A 16,642-nucleotide genomic window follows, 5' to 3' on the forward strand; every position below is an offset into this window, starting at 1 on the left:
CTGGGAGAGGGAACGTCTAAGGATCCCATGTGAAGGACAGTCTTGGCTCGACTTCAAGAGAGGAGGAGGAGATAGACTCGAGGGATCGAGTTACGCACAGATTAAACTGGAGAGTTTGCGGACTTAATGAGATCAGTGTCTTTTGTTGCTGTTGTAAAGCTTTTGTGCTAGATTTAAAGCAAGAATGTGAATGTAAAGTCATTTTGAAAGTGATAAATTAAGGATTTCAAAGTTTTGCAACAAGAGAAAGACACAAAAAATCATGCATGTATGAAATATCACCCACAGGATTTTAATGCATGAAAGCTGGTGATTATCAGGTCTGCCTTTATACCTGCTCCTTTACGTGTTTCTTTTGTATGAGAGAGGACTAGGAGAAGCAGGCGTCCACATATTGGCACATAATGAAGAACACAGTCATCCCAGCGACACCTAATGGACAATAAAGAGAAACACAGAACAAAAATGAGTGTTTGGATCAAGTAATAATAAATTAATCTCTTAAACTCTTAAAAATAAAGGTGCTTTAAAAGGTTCTTCAAGCAATGCCATAGAAGAACCATTTTTGGTTCCACAAAGAACCATTCAGTCAAAGGTTCTTTAAAGAACCATCTCTTTCTTACCTTTTTATAATGTGAAGAACCTTCTTTTGCCACAAAGAACCTTTCGTGAAACAGAATGTTTAAGGTTCAGATGTTTAAGGTTCTTTATGGAACCATTTAGACAAAAACGGTTCTTCTAAGTCATCGTGAAGCACTTTTGTTTTTAATATGAGCAAGTAAATCAAGGGCGTATTTGATTTTGGCATTGGGTACATAATGTAAGTGACTTTTCTTTTTGTTTTAAAGATTTCTTTGGATTGTTTGACTACTTGATAGAGAATATAGGAAAATATAACTTAGTTTTCATGTTTGCTGCTAGTTAAATTTCACATACATAAACAAAAATCAGGCTTTAAAAGTCTCTTTTCTTTATTCAAAGTTGATCTAGATAAGCACATGGAAACTATCCAGAGTTCTGTTAATCCTAAAGCAGTAAAAACTGCATCTCTATTCATCCTATGTGTCTTCTTAAGGTGAAAAAACAAAACATGGTACCCACAAATTAACCATGGTTTTGCTACACTAACCAGTTTAGCTGTGGTATTTGTAGTAAAACTGTGGTTACACAACTTGGTTACTACACTTTCACTATAATAAAACGGTGGTTACTTTATTTAAGGGATTTGTATTTGTTCTTTCTTTCTGTCTTTTTCTTTGTTTTGTTTTTATAACTGTACTGCCTTAACGTCCGATGTTTTATACTGCTCAATAAAAGAAAAAGAGAAAGAAATCATACAAAAAAAAAAAATCCAGAAAAAACAAAAAACAAATCTGAATCAAAGTTCCATCAAACCCGACCAAAGTTCTGATCTGAATCAAGAACCATCATTTGAGATCGGGGCCCATATTCTTAAAGCTTCCAAGAATCCTCTCAGAGAGATCCTGATTTAGCTTTAAAAAATTCGTAGGTAGGAGTCTTAGCTCAAGAGTGATTCAGGACCTATCTAAGAGCAACTGAGTGAAGAAAAGACAAAAACTTTTATCTTAGTGTGGAGGCGGGGTTGACCCCGTTGCTAGCGATGACACAGCCTTTTGAAGACTGTGATTGGTTGGTTGTCCAAAAAGGAAATAAAAGAGCACTTTTAAATGTAGGTTCTAGTATAAGTCTTCACTTTGAAATTATAGGCGTAATTTTCCGTTTTACCACACACACACACACACACACACACACACACACACACACACACACACACACATATTATATATATATATATATATATATATATATATATATATATATATATATATATATATTATTTGTTTTTTTTTTTTTACCACGCTGTTAATGTTGTATTTGATGTATTTGATAGGAAATGAACAGCAACACATTAAGGTTCTGAAAGTGCTGTAATTGTTTGTGTGATCTCTTTGCTTATAGAAGGTTGTAAACAGACCCAAATCATCACTGCTGCATAGTTGCATTGTTTCCGGTTGACAAATATGTTAATGTAATAAATGTAGTGTAGTGACGTAGTGATTCCTTCCACTTGCACTGTGGCATTTTTGCACTATATTTCATTGCCCTCCTCATGTTTTGTCAATTATCTCCACTGCTAAAGACATTCTTAAGCCTCTTAAAAGTCCTCGTCCAAACTCCTAACAATTTTGGACTTTAAGACCACTTTTAAGGGTTAAGATGCTTTCTGAATTACTTTTTTTCTTTACTAGGATCTTTTCTTTAGTTTTAAGAGGAGACACCCACATTTCTAAGAATTTTCTTAGAATTTTGTCACTAGGAGCAACTCTTTGCTCTAAGATTTTTTTAAGAATACGGGCCCTGATCTCGAACAAATGATTCGCACTCCGCAGTCCAAATCTGAATAATGATTCACGAACCATCATTTTAGATCAGGATTTGGAGCGCGAATCACTCAATTCGGGAAATGATTTGTGAACCCGCTTGAAATCAAATGATTTGCGATCCATGCTACAAAGTTCTGTTTTGAATCAAATAATCACGATCCACACCCCGAAGTTCCTATTTGAATCAAATGATTTGCCATCCACGCTTCGAAGTTCAGATCTAAATCAAATGATCTGCGCTACAAATTTCTGAGTTGAATTAGATAATTCACACTCCAAAGTTCTGATCTGAATCATACGATTCGCGATCCACGCCGAAGTTCTGATTTAAATCAAATGATTTGTGATTCCTGCTCCTATAAGTTCCGATCTAATTCAAATGATTCGCAATCCGCACACAAAGTTCTAATTAGAATCAAATGATTTGTGATCCGCACTTCGAAGTTCAGATCTAAATCAAATGATTTGCGCTACAAATTTCCAAGTTTAATTAATTAATTTGCGCTCCAAAGTTCTGATCTGAATCAAATGATTTGTAATCTGCGCCCGAAGTTCTGATTTGAATCAAACGATTCGTAATTCCTGCTCCGAAGTTCCAATCTAAATCAAATGATTCACGCTCCGTGCTCCGAAGTTCCAATCTGAATCAAATGATTCGCGATTCGCACTCAGAAGTTCCGATCTAATTCAAATGATTCGCGATTTGCACTTAGAATTTCCGATCTAATTCAAATGATTCGCAATCTGCACACAAAGTTCCAATTAGAATCAAATGATTTGTGATCTGCGATTCGAAGTTCAGATCTAAATCAAATGATTTGCGCTACAAATTTCCAAGTTTAATTCATTAATTTGCGCTCCGAAGTTCTGATCTGAATCAAACGATTCGTAATCTGCGCCTGAAGTTCTGATTTGAATCAAACGATTCGTGATTCCTGCTCCGAAGTTCCAATCTAAATCAAATGATTTGCGATTCGCACTCAGAAGTTCCGATCTAATTCAAATGATTCGCGATTCGCACTCAGAAGTTCCGATCTAATTCAAATGATTCGCAATCTGCACACAAAGTTCCAATTAGAATCAAATGATTTGTGGTCTGCGATTCGAAGTTCAGATCTAAATCAAATGATTTGCGCTACAAATTTCCAAGTTTAATTAATTAATTTGCGCTCCGAAGTTCTGATCTGAATCAAACGATTCGTAATCTGCGCCCGAAGTTCTGATTTGAATCAAACGATTCGTGATTCCTGCTCCGAAGTTCCAATCTAAATCAAATGATTCACGCTCCGTGCTCCGAAGTTCCAATCTGAATCAAATGATTCGCGATTCGCACTCAGAAGTTCCGATCTAATTCAAATGATTTGCGATTCGCACTTAGAATTTCCGATCTAATTCAAATGATTCGCAATCTGCACACAAAGTTCCAGTTAGAATCAAATGATTCACGATCTGCGTTTCAAAGTTCAGGGGCCGTATGTATAAAACTTCTAAGAAATGCTCTTAAGAGTAGTCTTAAAGTTTGACTTAAGTGTCAAAAAATTCTTAGTAAGAAGTAGGACTTTTTTAAGAGTAGGAGACTTTTATAAAGAATCTAAAAGCAACTTTCAGTAAAGTTTGAGACTGATTCTTAAGTTCTGACTTAAGTGTTGTAAATTAAATAAATAAATATTTATCAATGCATTAATTACTTATCGATTCTTTCTCATTATTATTAATTGTGAAATGTGGAATATTAAATATTATATATTTATTTTTGTACTATATTTGATTTTTTTACGATAATGACAAACATAATTGATTGTTTATTTGCTTGTGTATGTATTTGTGCATTTATTTAGTAGTTTTCAATATTAAGACCAAGACTGTAAAATTTAAAATTTATAGTACAAGAGGGGTGATACATAATTAATACTAATATAAGCAACATCATCAACATAAATAAATACAATTAATACAAATTAACAATACATTAAAATAAATAAAAAATAAAAGTAAGGCAAATAGCAAATAAACAAAATATGGCATAGCAAAAAATATGCCATTTTTTAATCACTCATTCATTTTGAGTTATTTTTCATTTTCATTATTTTTAATCAAACTGATGATCTTTTGCTTTAAAAATATATCAGATCATTTATTATAAATGTATTTATCATAAAGTTTATTATAAATCAACACATTAATTACTCGATAAGGATCTTTTTCTATTGCCTCTGAGCCGCGGAACTAATGTTGCGATTCACACGGAGGAATTAATCAGCCGGACCCGAAGGAGAGGAGCAACATTTCATAACAAATGTTTGAATGAATTAAACTAGATTCGTGTAAAAACGTGGACGTACAATACGAAAATGAAGCTAAACAGCACGATTGTGGACATCTGCCAGCGAAAAAATGCAAGATAAAAAGAACAGGGACGTTTACGATTACGCGTTGTAGAAGGAGCGTCTTTATTTTGAATCTTTTTCAGCAAGATATTAAAACTTAACATCATAGATATAAAGGATTGCCATCGCTATGTATGTGTATATATGCATACTTAACGCTAAGACAATGCTAAGAGCAAAACGCTACATTTCTCATTAGTAAGTGAATGTTTATTAATCATTCAACATACTGTTTGCATGATCTTCATTTTTGTTATAAATCGCAACTGCATTACATTTGTCCTAAAGCAACTGTTAAATGTCTAAATAAGTAATAACTATAATAAAAATGTCCGCTTTCTGTGCAAAACACCTGCTCCAGAACTTCAGGTTCACGGTGCACAGGGTATCAATTCGAGTCCCACCCCGAAGATTGTTTGTTTTTAAAGGCACTCACGTTTTATCTCAAGCCCCCAAAGTGGGACTTTTCTGTTGGACTGCATGTGGCATCACTTACGCCTCGGGACAGGAAGCCGTCCACCATCAGAGGACCACTGAGAGGAAGTCAGTCGCCCGAGTGCAGATCCACAGGTTAGTATTCGTCTTGCGTTTGGGAATCCGCGCCTTTGTGCTCCTTCTCAAATTCAGCCCACTTCTGATTCTGTATCCCCTGACTTTATTCTCCCAACGTTGGGCGTCCCGTTGGTTGGACGCCTTGCTTTGGGTCACGGAAACATCTGGACCTACGTTTATCAAGCTGGGCCAGTGGGCCAGCACCAGACGGGACATCTTCTCTCAGGGCTTCTGTGAGCGTTTCTCAAGGCTTCATGTGCAGGTGAAGCCCCATCCCTGGTCCCACACCAAGCTCTGTCTGAGGAGGGCGTTTGGGGAAGGATGGAGGCAGATGTTTGTGTTTGACAGTAAGGAGCCTGTGGGATCGGGATGCGTGGCACAGGTGTATCGTGCCAAAGCCAAGGTGAAGAGCGTTGAAGATCCGGCGTTCCAGAAGCTGGTGGAAGAACTGGAGAAGAACAATCTTCTGGAGGCCTGGGAGATCCCAGGTCTGGGAGGAGCTTTGAGTGACTTCTGGGAGACGTATAAAGATGAGGAAGAGACGGCGGACACCAAGACGAGGGATTTCGGAGAGAGATCTGGTTCGGAGGAACACCTGGAGGAAGAGCGTCTGGTTCCTGTTGCAATTAAGGTAAATATCCTACTTTTTTCTTACTTTTTAAACCAGTCCCTTCCAACCATTTGGATTAATTTGCTTATTTTTGTATATTTTTCTTGATGCAATCAACTCCCAGTTTTTTGGAATTAAAGACATTTTTTAAATATTTGTGACCCTGGACCACAAAACCAGTCTTAAGTAGCATGGGTGTGTTTGTAGCAATAGCCAAAAATGCATTATATGGGTCAAAACTATATATTTTTTTTAATTTATGTCAAAAATCATTAGGATATTAAGTAAAGATTATGTTCCATGAAGATATTTTGTACATTTCCTACTGTAAATATAACAAAACTTAATTTTTAATTAGTAATATGCATTGCTAAGTACTTAATTTGGACTCTGGGCCTCTTCTTTTCTAGTCACACTTCAAAAGTGTCTGGAGCCTTAAAAAGTAACTTTTTTTTTCTTTAGGGAAATCAATGAAATACATTTTTGTTCAATAATATTTAGTGATTATTATTTAGAATTTTGATGAGTTTTTATAGTACTGTGCAATATTTATACAATTTTAATTAACATTTTTTTCCACTAGAATTAATATATATTTTTTGCAACAATTAATGCAACATTTCACATTAAAATTGCTTGTTTGCTGAACACTTTTTTTTTTTTCAGAACAGCGGCTTGTAGCTTGTACCACCAAAAGATTCTCTGAATTATTAGTTTTTTTGTATTTCCTATTCATTTCCTATGTCGGTCATTTTTGATCGGGAATGAGCCAAGTGTGACTTTTTTTTATTTATTTTTTTTACCCTTTAACATATCCGAATCATGTCAGTGATTTTTTTTTTGTGTGCTCACATAGCTAATGCAACAAAAGTCACCAAGTGTCATCTCATTCCGATGAAGCAACGATTTAAAAAATTTCAAAACATACAATTTTTCAGAGGTTCAGAGGGTTAAAGCCGATTTTTTCGATATTTAGATTTTTTACACGTTCAGATTCCTGATATACAATCAATGGAAAGCTTATTTATTCAGTTTTCAGATGTATAAATCTTAATTTTATAAAATGGACCCTTATGACCCTTTTCACATATCACATTTCTTGTTTTGTTTTTTTCTTATTGTATACACTTTTGACACACAAATACCTCAGAATATCAAGGTAAAAAAGTTTTTTAAATGACCTTTCTAGTTTTCAAGATGTTAATTCATATTAGTCTGAGATTGTTTTGGCTATTCAGTTTTTTTTCCTAATCAAATACTCTATTTTGTCACAGAAATACATCAGATTATGCAGATAAAACGTGAAAAGTGCACCTCTTCCATTTTCTCGAAAAATACATTAAATTTATGCATTTCTTTTGGTATTTTTAATACCACTAAATTACACATTTTTATTTCAATTTCCATTATTTTTCATGTAAGATAAGCAAATTCTATTTAATTTCTAATTTTGACAATTTTATCTAATCTTTCTTTATTTTTCTTTTTTAATTTAAAGATTGTGATTTCAAAGCTGTTCACTTCACTTAAAAGAAGTTCACTTCCAGAACAAAAATGTACAGATAATTTACTCACCACCTTGTCATTGAAGATGTTCATGTCTTTTTTTCTTCAGTCATAAAAAAATTGTTTTTTGAGGAAAACATTTCAAGATTTCTCGCCATATAGTGGACTTCTATGGTGCCCCCAAGTTTGAACTTCCAAAATGCAGTTTAAATGCAGCTTCAAAGGGCACTAAATGATCCCAGCCGAGGAAGAAGGGTCCAATCTAGCGAAAAGATCAGTTACTTTCTAAAAAAATCAAACAATTTATATACTTTTTAACCTCAAATGCTCATCTTGTGTAGCTCTGCTTGATCTGTGCATTCTTATTCAAGACAGATCGAAAAACTCCCATCTCATTTTCAACTTCAAAATCGCCCTACGTCACTGTTTTTGTAAAGGGCGTTTGATCTACTTTGCACGTTCACTTTGTAAAAACTTTGGTACTTCTGCTTCTTGAACTTCTATTTCTTGAACAGGAATACACAGAGTACATGCAGAGCTAGACAAGACGAGCGTTTGAGGTTAAAAAGTATATAAATTGTCAATTTTCTAAGAAAATAAATGATTGTTTTGCTAAATAAGACCCTTCTTCTTCAGCTGGGATGGTTTAGAGCCCTTTGAAGCTGTATTTAAGCTGTATTTTGGAAGTTCAAACTCGTGGGAGAGAAATCCAGAAATGTTTTCCTCAAGAAACATAATTTCTTTACGACTGACAAGAGAAAGACATGAACATCTTGGATGACAAGGGGGTGAGTAAATTATCTGTACATTTTTGTTCTGGAAGTGAACTTCTCCTTTAACCACCAAACTGCTGGACTAAAATTGGTTTCGTCTGTTATTGGGTGTTTTAATATAATCGTTATTCTCTAAGATCTTTTTCCTTCCACCAGGTTCTTCATCCAGGAATCAGGCAGCAGGTGCAGATCGATCTGATCCTGATGAAAGCTGGAAGTTTATTTCTCAACTGTTTGCCAGGCATCAAGTGGCTCAGCCTGCCTGAGATTGTAGATGAGTTTGAGAAGCTCATGACCAGACAGGTACGGATGCTTTTATGAAGAACCTTCCTTCATGCAAGGTAATTATTGTTAACTAAAACCATAAAAATGTCTGTTACTTTGTTACTTGAAATAAAATAAAATAATAAAAATACTAGACATTAAAACATGAACAGTACGATTTTTATGTATTTTAAAGAGGTCTATTCTGCTCAACAAACCTGCGTTTATTTGATCCAAAGTACAGCAAAAACGGTAAAAAAACTGTTTTCTATTCGAATTGATTTTAAAATGTAATTTATTCCTGTGATCAAAGCTGAATTTTCAGCATCCATTACTCCAGTCTTCAGTGTCACATGATTTTTCAGAAATCATTCTAATATGCTGATTTGCTGCTCAAAAAATGATCAACATTTATTTGAAATAAAAAGCATTTGTAACATTATACACTATACCATTCAAAAGATGAATTCTTATACTAGTCTTATACTAGCATACTAGTTATGCTATTTTAATTAATAGAATTAATTTTATTTTTTAATTAATTTACATTAATATATTTTGTTATATTAATTAATTAATTACTATTATAAATTTGTATTTAAATTGATTTTATATTTTTTAATTTGTACTATTTTTCTTTAATTTTCTTTTCTCTTAGAATTTAGAATTTTATTTTATTTAATTATAGAGTACAGAATTTTAATTTATTTAAATTATTTTATATTTAAGATATAATAATATAGATAATAATAACTAAAATAAATAATCAACAAACAAAAAATGTATAGCTATAAAATGAATGTGGAGCAGCTTCAAATTTTGTATAATATTTATTAAAATGTTATATGCATATATACATATATATAATTTTAATTAATATTTTTTATTTAATTTAATTTGAATACATTTTTATTTAATCAATGGTCATTTATGTATACTATTTATGTACAATATTTTAATTAAAATTTGCACATTTTTATTTATTAATTTACATTAATATATTTTATTATATTACTGAATTACATTTGTATTTAATTAATTATACATTGATTTTATATATTGTAATTTGTACTATTCATGATTTCTGCAGGATCATGTGACGCTGAAGACTGGAGTAATGATATTAAAAATTCAGATTTGATTACAGGAATAAATAACATTTTAAAATATATTATTCAAATAGAAAGCTGTTATTTTAAATAGTAAAAATATTTCACAATATTTTGGATCAAATAAATGCAGGCTTGGTAAACACAAGAGATTTCTTTAAAAAAACAAAAAAATCTTACTGTTCAAAAACTTTTGACTCATTGTGTGTGTGTGTGTGTGTGTGTGTGTGTGTGTGTGTGTGTGTGTGTGTGTGTGTGTGTGTGTGTGTGTGTGTGTGTGTGTGTGTGTGTGTGTGTGTGTGTGTATATGTGTGTGTGTGTGTGTGTGTATATATATATATATATATATATATATATATATATATATATATATATACACACACACATATACACACATATATATTATTGTTTACACATATATATATATTGTTTATATATATATATATAAACAATTTCACAATTAAAAAATAGTATCTCAAAGAATAACACTACTTCATGGCCTTTGGGTATTTTTGTGCTTTAATATCTCATTGATGCAGATCGATCTTCGGTTTGAAGCCCAGAACATCGAAAAGTTCCAGAAGAACTTTAAAGATCTGCAGTATGTGAAGTTTCCGACGCCCCTCAGACCGTTTGTCACAAGGACTGTGTTGGTAGAAACATACGAGGTGGAAATGGCTGTGCATTTTGATATTTTTAATACTGTATAATCTATTTTATTCCACTGAGAAGAACTAACACTTTGGTTTTGCTCTTATAGGAAAGCGAACCCATCTCAAAGTACCTGAGCTCAGACGTTCCTGAAGGTATGAAGCAGAGAATCGCACGGATGGGTGTCGATCTTCTTTTGAAAATGGTTAGTTACAGGAATAGTTCACCCAGGAATGAATATTTGCTGAAAATGTACCCAACCTGAGGACATCCAAGATGTAGATGAGTTTGTTTCTTCATCAGATTTGGAGAAATGTAGCATTGCATCGCTTGCTCACCAATGGATGCGAATGGGTGCCGTCAGAATGAGAGTCCAAACAGCTGATAAAAACATCACAATAATCCACAAGTAATCAAAGTATTGTTAGGTGAAAACCATTTTAAACTTCTTAATCCATAATAACGCTTCCTTCAGTGATAACGTCCTTTTTTTTTGTAGTCTTCTCACATCAAAATCCACTTGCATATCTTTGCATGTTTTGGTTTGTAAACTGTGCTTTATCTGTAAATTACTCTTGGTTCAGACAAAATTACTTTTAAACCTGAGAAAACAATATTATGGATAAAGGACACGTATATTTTAGCTGTAGCAATGTTTTCGTTTTTTTTTTTATGACTTAATTAAGTTTGTATTTAATCAATTTAAATTGATTTATTTTTCTTTCATTTTCTTTTCTCTTGGCTAAACTGATTTTTATTTAATTATAGATTACAGAATTGTAATTTATTTAAATTAATTTATATTTTAGATATAATAATATAGATAATAATAACTAAAATAATAAACAAACAAGAAATGTAAAGCTATAAAATGAATGTGGAGCAACTCAGATTATTTATGCTTTCAAATTTTGTATAATATTTCTTAATTTTATATATGCATATACATTTATATAATTTTAATTATTTTTTTTTATTTAATTTAATTTGAATACATTTTGATTTAATCAATGTAATGTAAACAAACAGCTTTTGGCTTCACAAGATGTTAATTGATGGACTGGAGTGGTGTGGATTACTTGTGGATTATTGTGATGTTTTTATCAGCTGTTTGGACTGTCATTCTGACGGCACCCATTCACATCCATTGGTGAGCAAGTGATGTAATGCTACATTTCTCCAAATCTGATGAAGAAACAAATTTTCTGATTTTCAAATCTTGGATGCCCTGAGGGTGAGCACATTTTTCTAAACTCTTGTCATCTCTGGCAGGTGTTTGTGGATAATTTCGTCCACGGTGACCTCCATCCTGGGAACATCCTGGTGCAGGGTGGGCGAGGAGAGGTACCCCAGGACAGGGCGACTCTCACAGACCTGTGTGACACTGTGGTGGTCAGCATGAGGCAGACTCCTCCGCCTCTACAGCTGGTGCTACTGGATGCAGGGATCGTTGCGCAGCTCAGTGAGGCAGATCAACGCAACTTTAGAGCCGTGTTCATTGCGGTGGCTCTCAAGCAGGTAAAAGACACATGGGGACTGTTTTTTTTCTGTTGTTGATAGTATTCCATGTGAATGTATTAGTGGCATATTTCAAGTGATTGCATCTAGAAATGTTGAAGATTCGTTTGTTGAAGTCAACATCAGTGTTATTTTAGTATTATTTACAGTTGAGGTCAAAAGTTTACACCCCTCTTTAAGAATCTGCTATGTTATCAAAATGCATGTTATTTCTGAATAAGATATTTCACATAAAGATTTTTACATATAGTCCACAAGAGAAAATAATAGTTGAATTTATAAAAATTACCCTGTTCAAAAGTTTACATCCCCTTGATTCTTAATACTGTGTTGTTACCTGAACGATCCACAGCTGTGTTTTTTGTTTAGTGATAGTTGTTCATGAGTCCCTTGTTTGTCCTGAACAGTTAAACTGCCTGCTGTTCTTCAGAAATATCCTTCAGGTCCCACAAATTCTTTGGTTTTCCACCACTTTTGTGTATTTTCAACAATGACTGTATGATTTTGAGACCCATCTTTTCACAACTGAGGGAAAACCATGCTTTTTGAATTTGAAGATGAGGGTAAATGTAACTTATTTTGTCTTCTGGGAAACATGTAAGTATCTTCTGTAGCTTCTAAAGAGCAGTACTAAATGGAAAAAAAAAAGTGTTATTTAGGCAAAATAAGAAAAATGTATACCTCCATTCTGTTCAAAAGTTTTCACCCCCTGCTCTTAATGCATGTTTTTTTCTTCTGAAACATCAGTGAGTGTTTGAACCTTCTGTAATAGTTGCATATGAGTCCCTCAGTTGTCTTCAGTGTGAAAAGATGGATCTCAAAATCATACAAACAAGGGACTCATGAACAACTATCACTAAACAAAAAAAAAAACACGGCTGTGGATCATTCAGGTAGCAAGTTGAGAAAAAGGGTAATTTGTATAAATTCAAGTATTATTTTATCTTGTGGACTATATGTAAACATCTTTTATTTGAAATATCTTATTCAGGTCAGTACTAAATAAACAATAACATGAATTTTGTATGATCCCTCTTATTTTAGTCAAATGATTTACATTTTACAGATTCTCAAAGGGGGGTGTAAACTTTTGACCTCAATTGTATGTAGTATTATAGTAACTTCCTCAGGCTGTCCAAGATGTAGATGAGTTTGTTTCTTCATCAGATTTGGAGAAATGTAGCATTAAATCACTTGCTCATCAGTTGTTCCTTTGCAGTGAATGGGTGCCGTCAGAATGAGAGTTCAAGCATGTTCTTGTGTTGCCAGGGTGAGCGGGTTGCAGAGCTAATCCTTCATCACGCCCGCGCCAATGATTGCCAGGATGTGACGCGTTTCAAAAAGGAAATGGCTGAACTAGTGGATCATGCGCTCAGTAACAAGCTTTCCCTGGGAAAGGTACAGAGTTAGACCTTTATTCATAAATCTATATACTACCAATCTAGCTTGAACTAATTGAGAGTTTTGTTTTTGAAAGAAGTCGCTTCTGCTCACCAATGCTGCTTTTTTTATTATAAATTTATTGCATATTGTGAAATATTATTACTATTTACAATAACTGTTTTCTATTTGAATATATTTTAAAATGCAATTTATTCCTGTGATGCAAAGCTGAATTTTTAGCATCATTACTCCAGTCTCAGTGTTCAGTGTCACATAATCCTTCAGAAATCATTCTAATGATTTCTGATTTGCTGCTCAACTCAAGAAACATTTTTTGTCATCAATGTTTAAAACAGTTGCCTCATATTTTTGTGGAAAACACAATACACTTCAATTTAAATGTTTGGGATAAGTGCGTTTTTTTTTTTTTTTTTTTTTTTTTTCCGTTTACGGTAAGTTTTAATAATCAAGAATGTGTTAAGTCGATCAAAAGTGACAGTAAAAACATTTATAATGTTACAAATGATTTCTATTTCAAGTGAATGCTGTTCATCCTGAAGAAATGTGTCATGGTTTCCTTAAAACTATTAAGCAGCAAAAAACGGTTTTCAACATTGATGATGTTGGTTTATGTGACTTGTGTTGTTTTATAGATTCAGGTGGCTGAGCTGCTGTCTCGAGTCTTTGGTTTACTGATTCATCACAAGGTGAGAGCAGCTGATCTTAGCATAAGTTAGCAGATCATAAACCGTCTGTAAAATAACTTTTAGTCACTTAGTGTAATTTCTACCTTTCAATAATTCAATAAACACCCTTTAAAGGCTCTTTTACAAAGTGTTTATTTTGTTTTTGGGTGCACTAGAACAGTGGTTCTCAATCCTGGTCCTGGAGGACCCCTGCTCTGCACATTTTGCATGTCTCCCTTATTTAACACACCTAATTGAGATCTTCAGCTCATTAGTAAAGATCCATTAACTGAACTAACAAGCTGAAGATCTCAATCAGGTGTGTTAAATAAGGGAGACATGCAAAATGTGCAGAGCAGGGGTCCTCCAGGACCAGGATTGAGAACCACTGCACTAGAACATGCAACCACCGATGATCATCACTCTAGTCAATGCTTGTGTTTACATCAGCCGCAGCTCCACATGTGTTTCAATCCTCTATACTGAACATGTGATTTTTAATGGTATTCTATTGGACCGCGTTGTGACATCATAGCATCAGAAAAAACAAACGCTGTAGTCCAAAGGAGCCGTTCGTTGTAGTTCTTGAAAATGCATTTTTTTAAGACTAAATATCTCCCTTTGGAGTGGACTTTGAGATTTGTAACTTTGTACATGTTTTTTTATGCCCAAACACACACACCACACACTGGCTAAAATTCAAAAAGTGAACAAGCATAATTTTTAACAGGAAGTGGTAATGTCAATATTTGATGTTTTTCTTCCATGTGGTAATTGAATTTAGCAATAACATAATTGAATATCTACACATAAGAAATATGGGAAATAAAATATAGTAAATATGTTATTTAACCCTTATGCGGTCTTCGGGGGATTTCTGGACCCCGAATGGCGTTCGATAAAATAAAAAAAATGTTCCCTTTGTCCAAATGGTATGAGACTTTGTAAATCAGTCAACACTTTCTTGATCTACAAATAAAAAAAATAAATTGTTAGTGTGAAAAAAATACTCACGTTCGTGGTCTTCGGGGTGCAAAAATGCAATTTTTGTTATAAAATAATAGTAAAAAAAAAAAAAAAGTTATTTTTCTGTTTATTAATGTTTTTACCCCTCATGTGTGCAGTTTTTTGAGGATTTAGGATATTTCTTAAATATATATAAATTAATAAATATTTTTTATAGGTTTTTACACAAAAACAGCTTTTTTTTTGTAAAATTCCCTTTCATAAAAAACCCACATGTCTAACTTTCATTCATGGGGATAAAATGGATTTTTGCCCATCTTTTGGAAAATCCAATTTTAAACGTAAAAAAAAAAAATACTTTTCCCAGTAGGTGGCTGCAGAGCTCCACTATATGCTTTTTGCTATTTGACCACCTGAAAGATATCTTTTCACAAGTTTTTTTTCAGTTGAGTTCATATCTACATATCATGAAACACACAGGACTACATTTGGAGACCATAAAAACTGCTCTTATAATTTGTCAAATAAAAAAATAAAAAGATGTTGTTGTTGCATTCTTATGTTCATGTTGTGTACTGCTACTCAATATGTAATAGAACTGGTTTTGTTTCAGTACAAAAAATGCTTAACTTTGTCAAAGTATTTTTTATTGTAATAATTGTGATTTCATAATATGTAGATATGAACTAAACTGAAAAAAACTTGTGAAAAGATATCTTATTGTTAGTCAAATAGCAATTAGTTAATAGTAGTGCTCTGCAGCCATCTAGTGGCAAAAATCTTACACTAAACCATATCAAATTATCCATGTTATCCCCATGAATGAAAGTTTAAAATGTGGGTATTTTGTAAAGTGAATTTTACATAAAAAGCTGTTTTTGCATATAAATTTTTTTTTTTAATAATTTATATATATTTTAAAAATAGCATAGAAACAGCGAAAACTGCACAAATGTGGAGTAAAAACATTAATAAACAGGGAAAACATTTTTTCGTTTTTTTTAACTATTATTTTGTTACAGAATTTAAGTTTAAGTCTCTAGAGACCCCAAAGACCATGAGTGTGATTCCAAAACGAGGACCGCATAAGGGTTAAATAAATAATGCTTAATAAATACTAAAGTATCAGAATCAGAAAAATGTTACTTTTAAAAATATGTCATGCACAAAGAGTGAAAACGCATGGTAAAATTGTGATGCAGAGATTTCACATTGTATTTTGATACTATTCTGTGTTGTATGATGTTGTGCTCTTCCTGTTGCAGGTGAAGTTGGAGAGTAATTTTGCGTCTATGGTGTTTGCCATCATGGTCCTGGAGGGTTTAGGCAGATCATTAGACCCCAACTTGGACATCCTGGAGATCGCCAAACCCCTTCTGCTGAAAAACCTCCTCTGATGAGCTCTTGACTGAAACCGTCAACATTTACCTCACTGTTCCAGATGTTAATAACAGCCTGCTACTCGATCAGGGAATTAAACATCACTCAGAGGAAAAACTACATATCTGGGATCAATTTACTGTACAAGTATATATATAGGGAAAAGTTAAAAGTGTTCCTGGATCAATGACATGCCCTGTAATTTTGGGATTCGATTTTACACATGGGTCCAGATTTAATCTTTTTGTCTATTTTGCACAGTATATCAACTAAATCCTACAGTCCAAGTTTATATATTCAATGTCAAAATAGTACAAGGTACGCTACTAAGATAAGATTTTTAAAGTCTCTTCTGCTCACCAAGCCTGCATTTATTTTATCCAAAGTACTGGAAAAACTGTACTGTACTGTAATTTACTGTTTAAATGAACTGTTTTCTATTTGAATATATT

General features: G+C 33.2%; 1 protein-coding gene across 1 annotated transcript; it reads left to right on the forward strand.

Moving 5' to 3' along the window:
• Positions 1-4,685: 4,685 nt before the first annotated feature.
• Positions 4,686-16,640, forward strand: adck2 (aarF domain containing kinase 2). Its single transcript, XM_073831979.1, has 8 exons — positions 4,686-5,975; positions 8,390-8,536; positions 10,146-10,274; positions 10,367-10,462; positions 11,530-11,775; positions 13,045-13,173; positions 13,812-13,865; positions 16,076-16,640. Exons 1-8 carry the CDS (start codon positions 5,121-5,123, stop codon positions 16,205-16,207), a joined length of 1,788 nt encoding a protein of 595 aa, XP_073688080.1. The 5' UTR covers positions 4,686-5,120; the 3' UTR covers positions 16,208-16,640.
• Positions 16,641-16,642: the final 2 nt, after the last annotated feature.

Source organism: Garra rufa, chromosome 25, assembly GCF_049309525.1.
Source record: "Garra rufa chromosome 25, GarRuf1.0, whole genome shotgun sequence".
Lineage (NCBI taxonomy): Eukaryota > Metazoa > Chordata > Actinopteri > Cypriniformes > Cyprinidae > Garra > Garra rufa.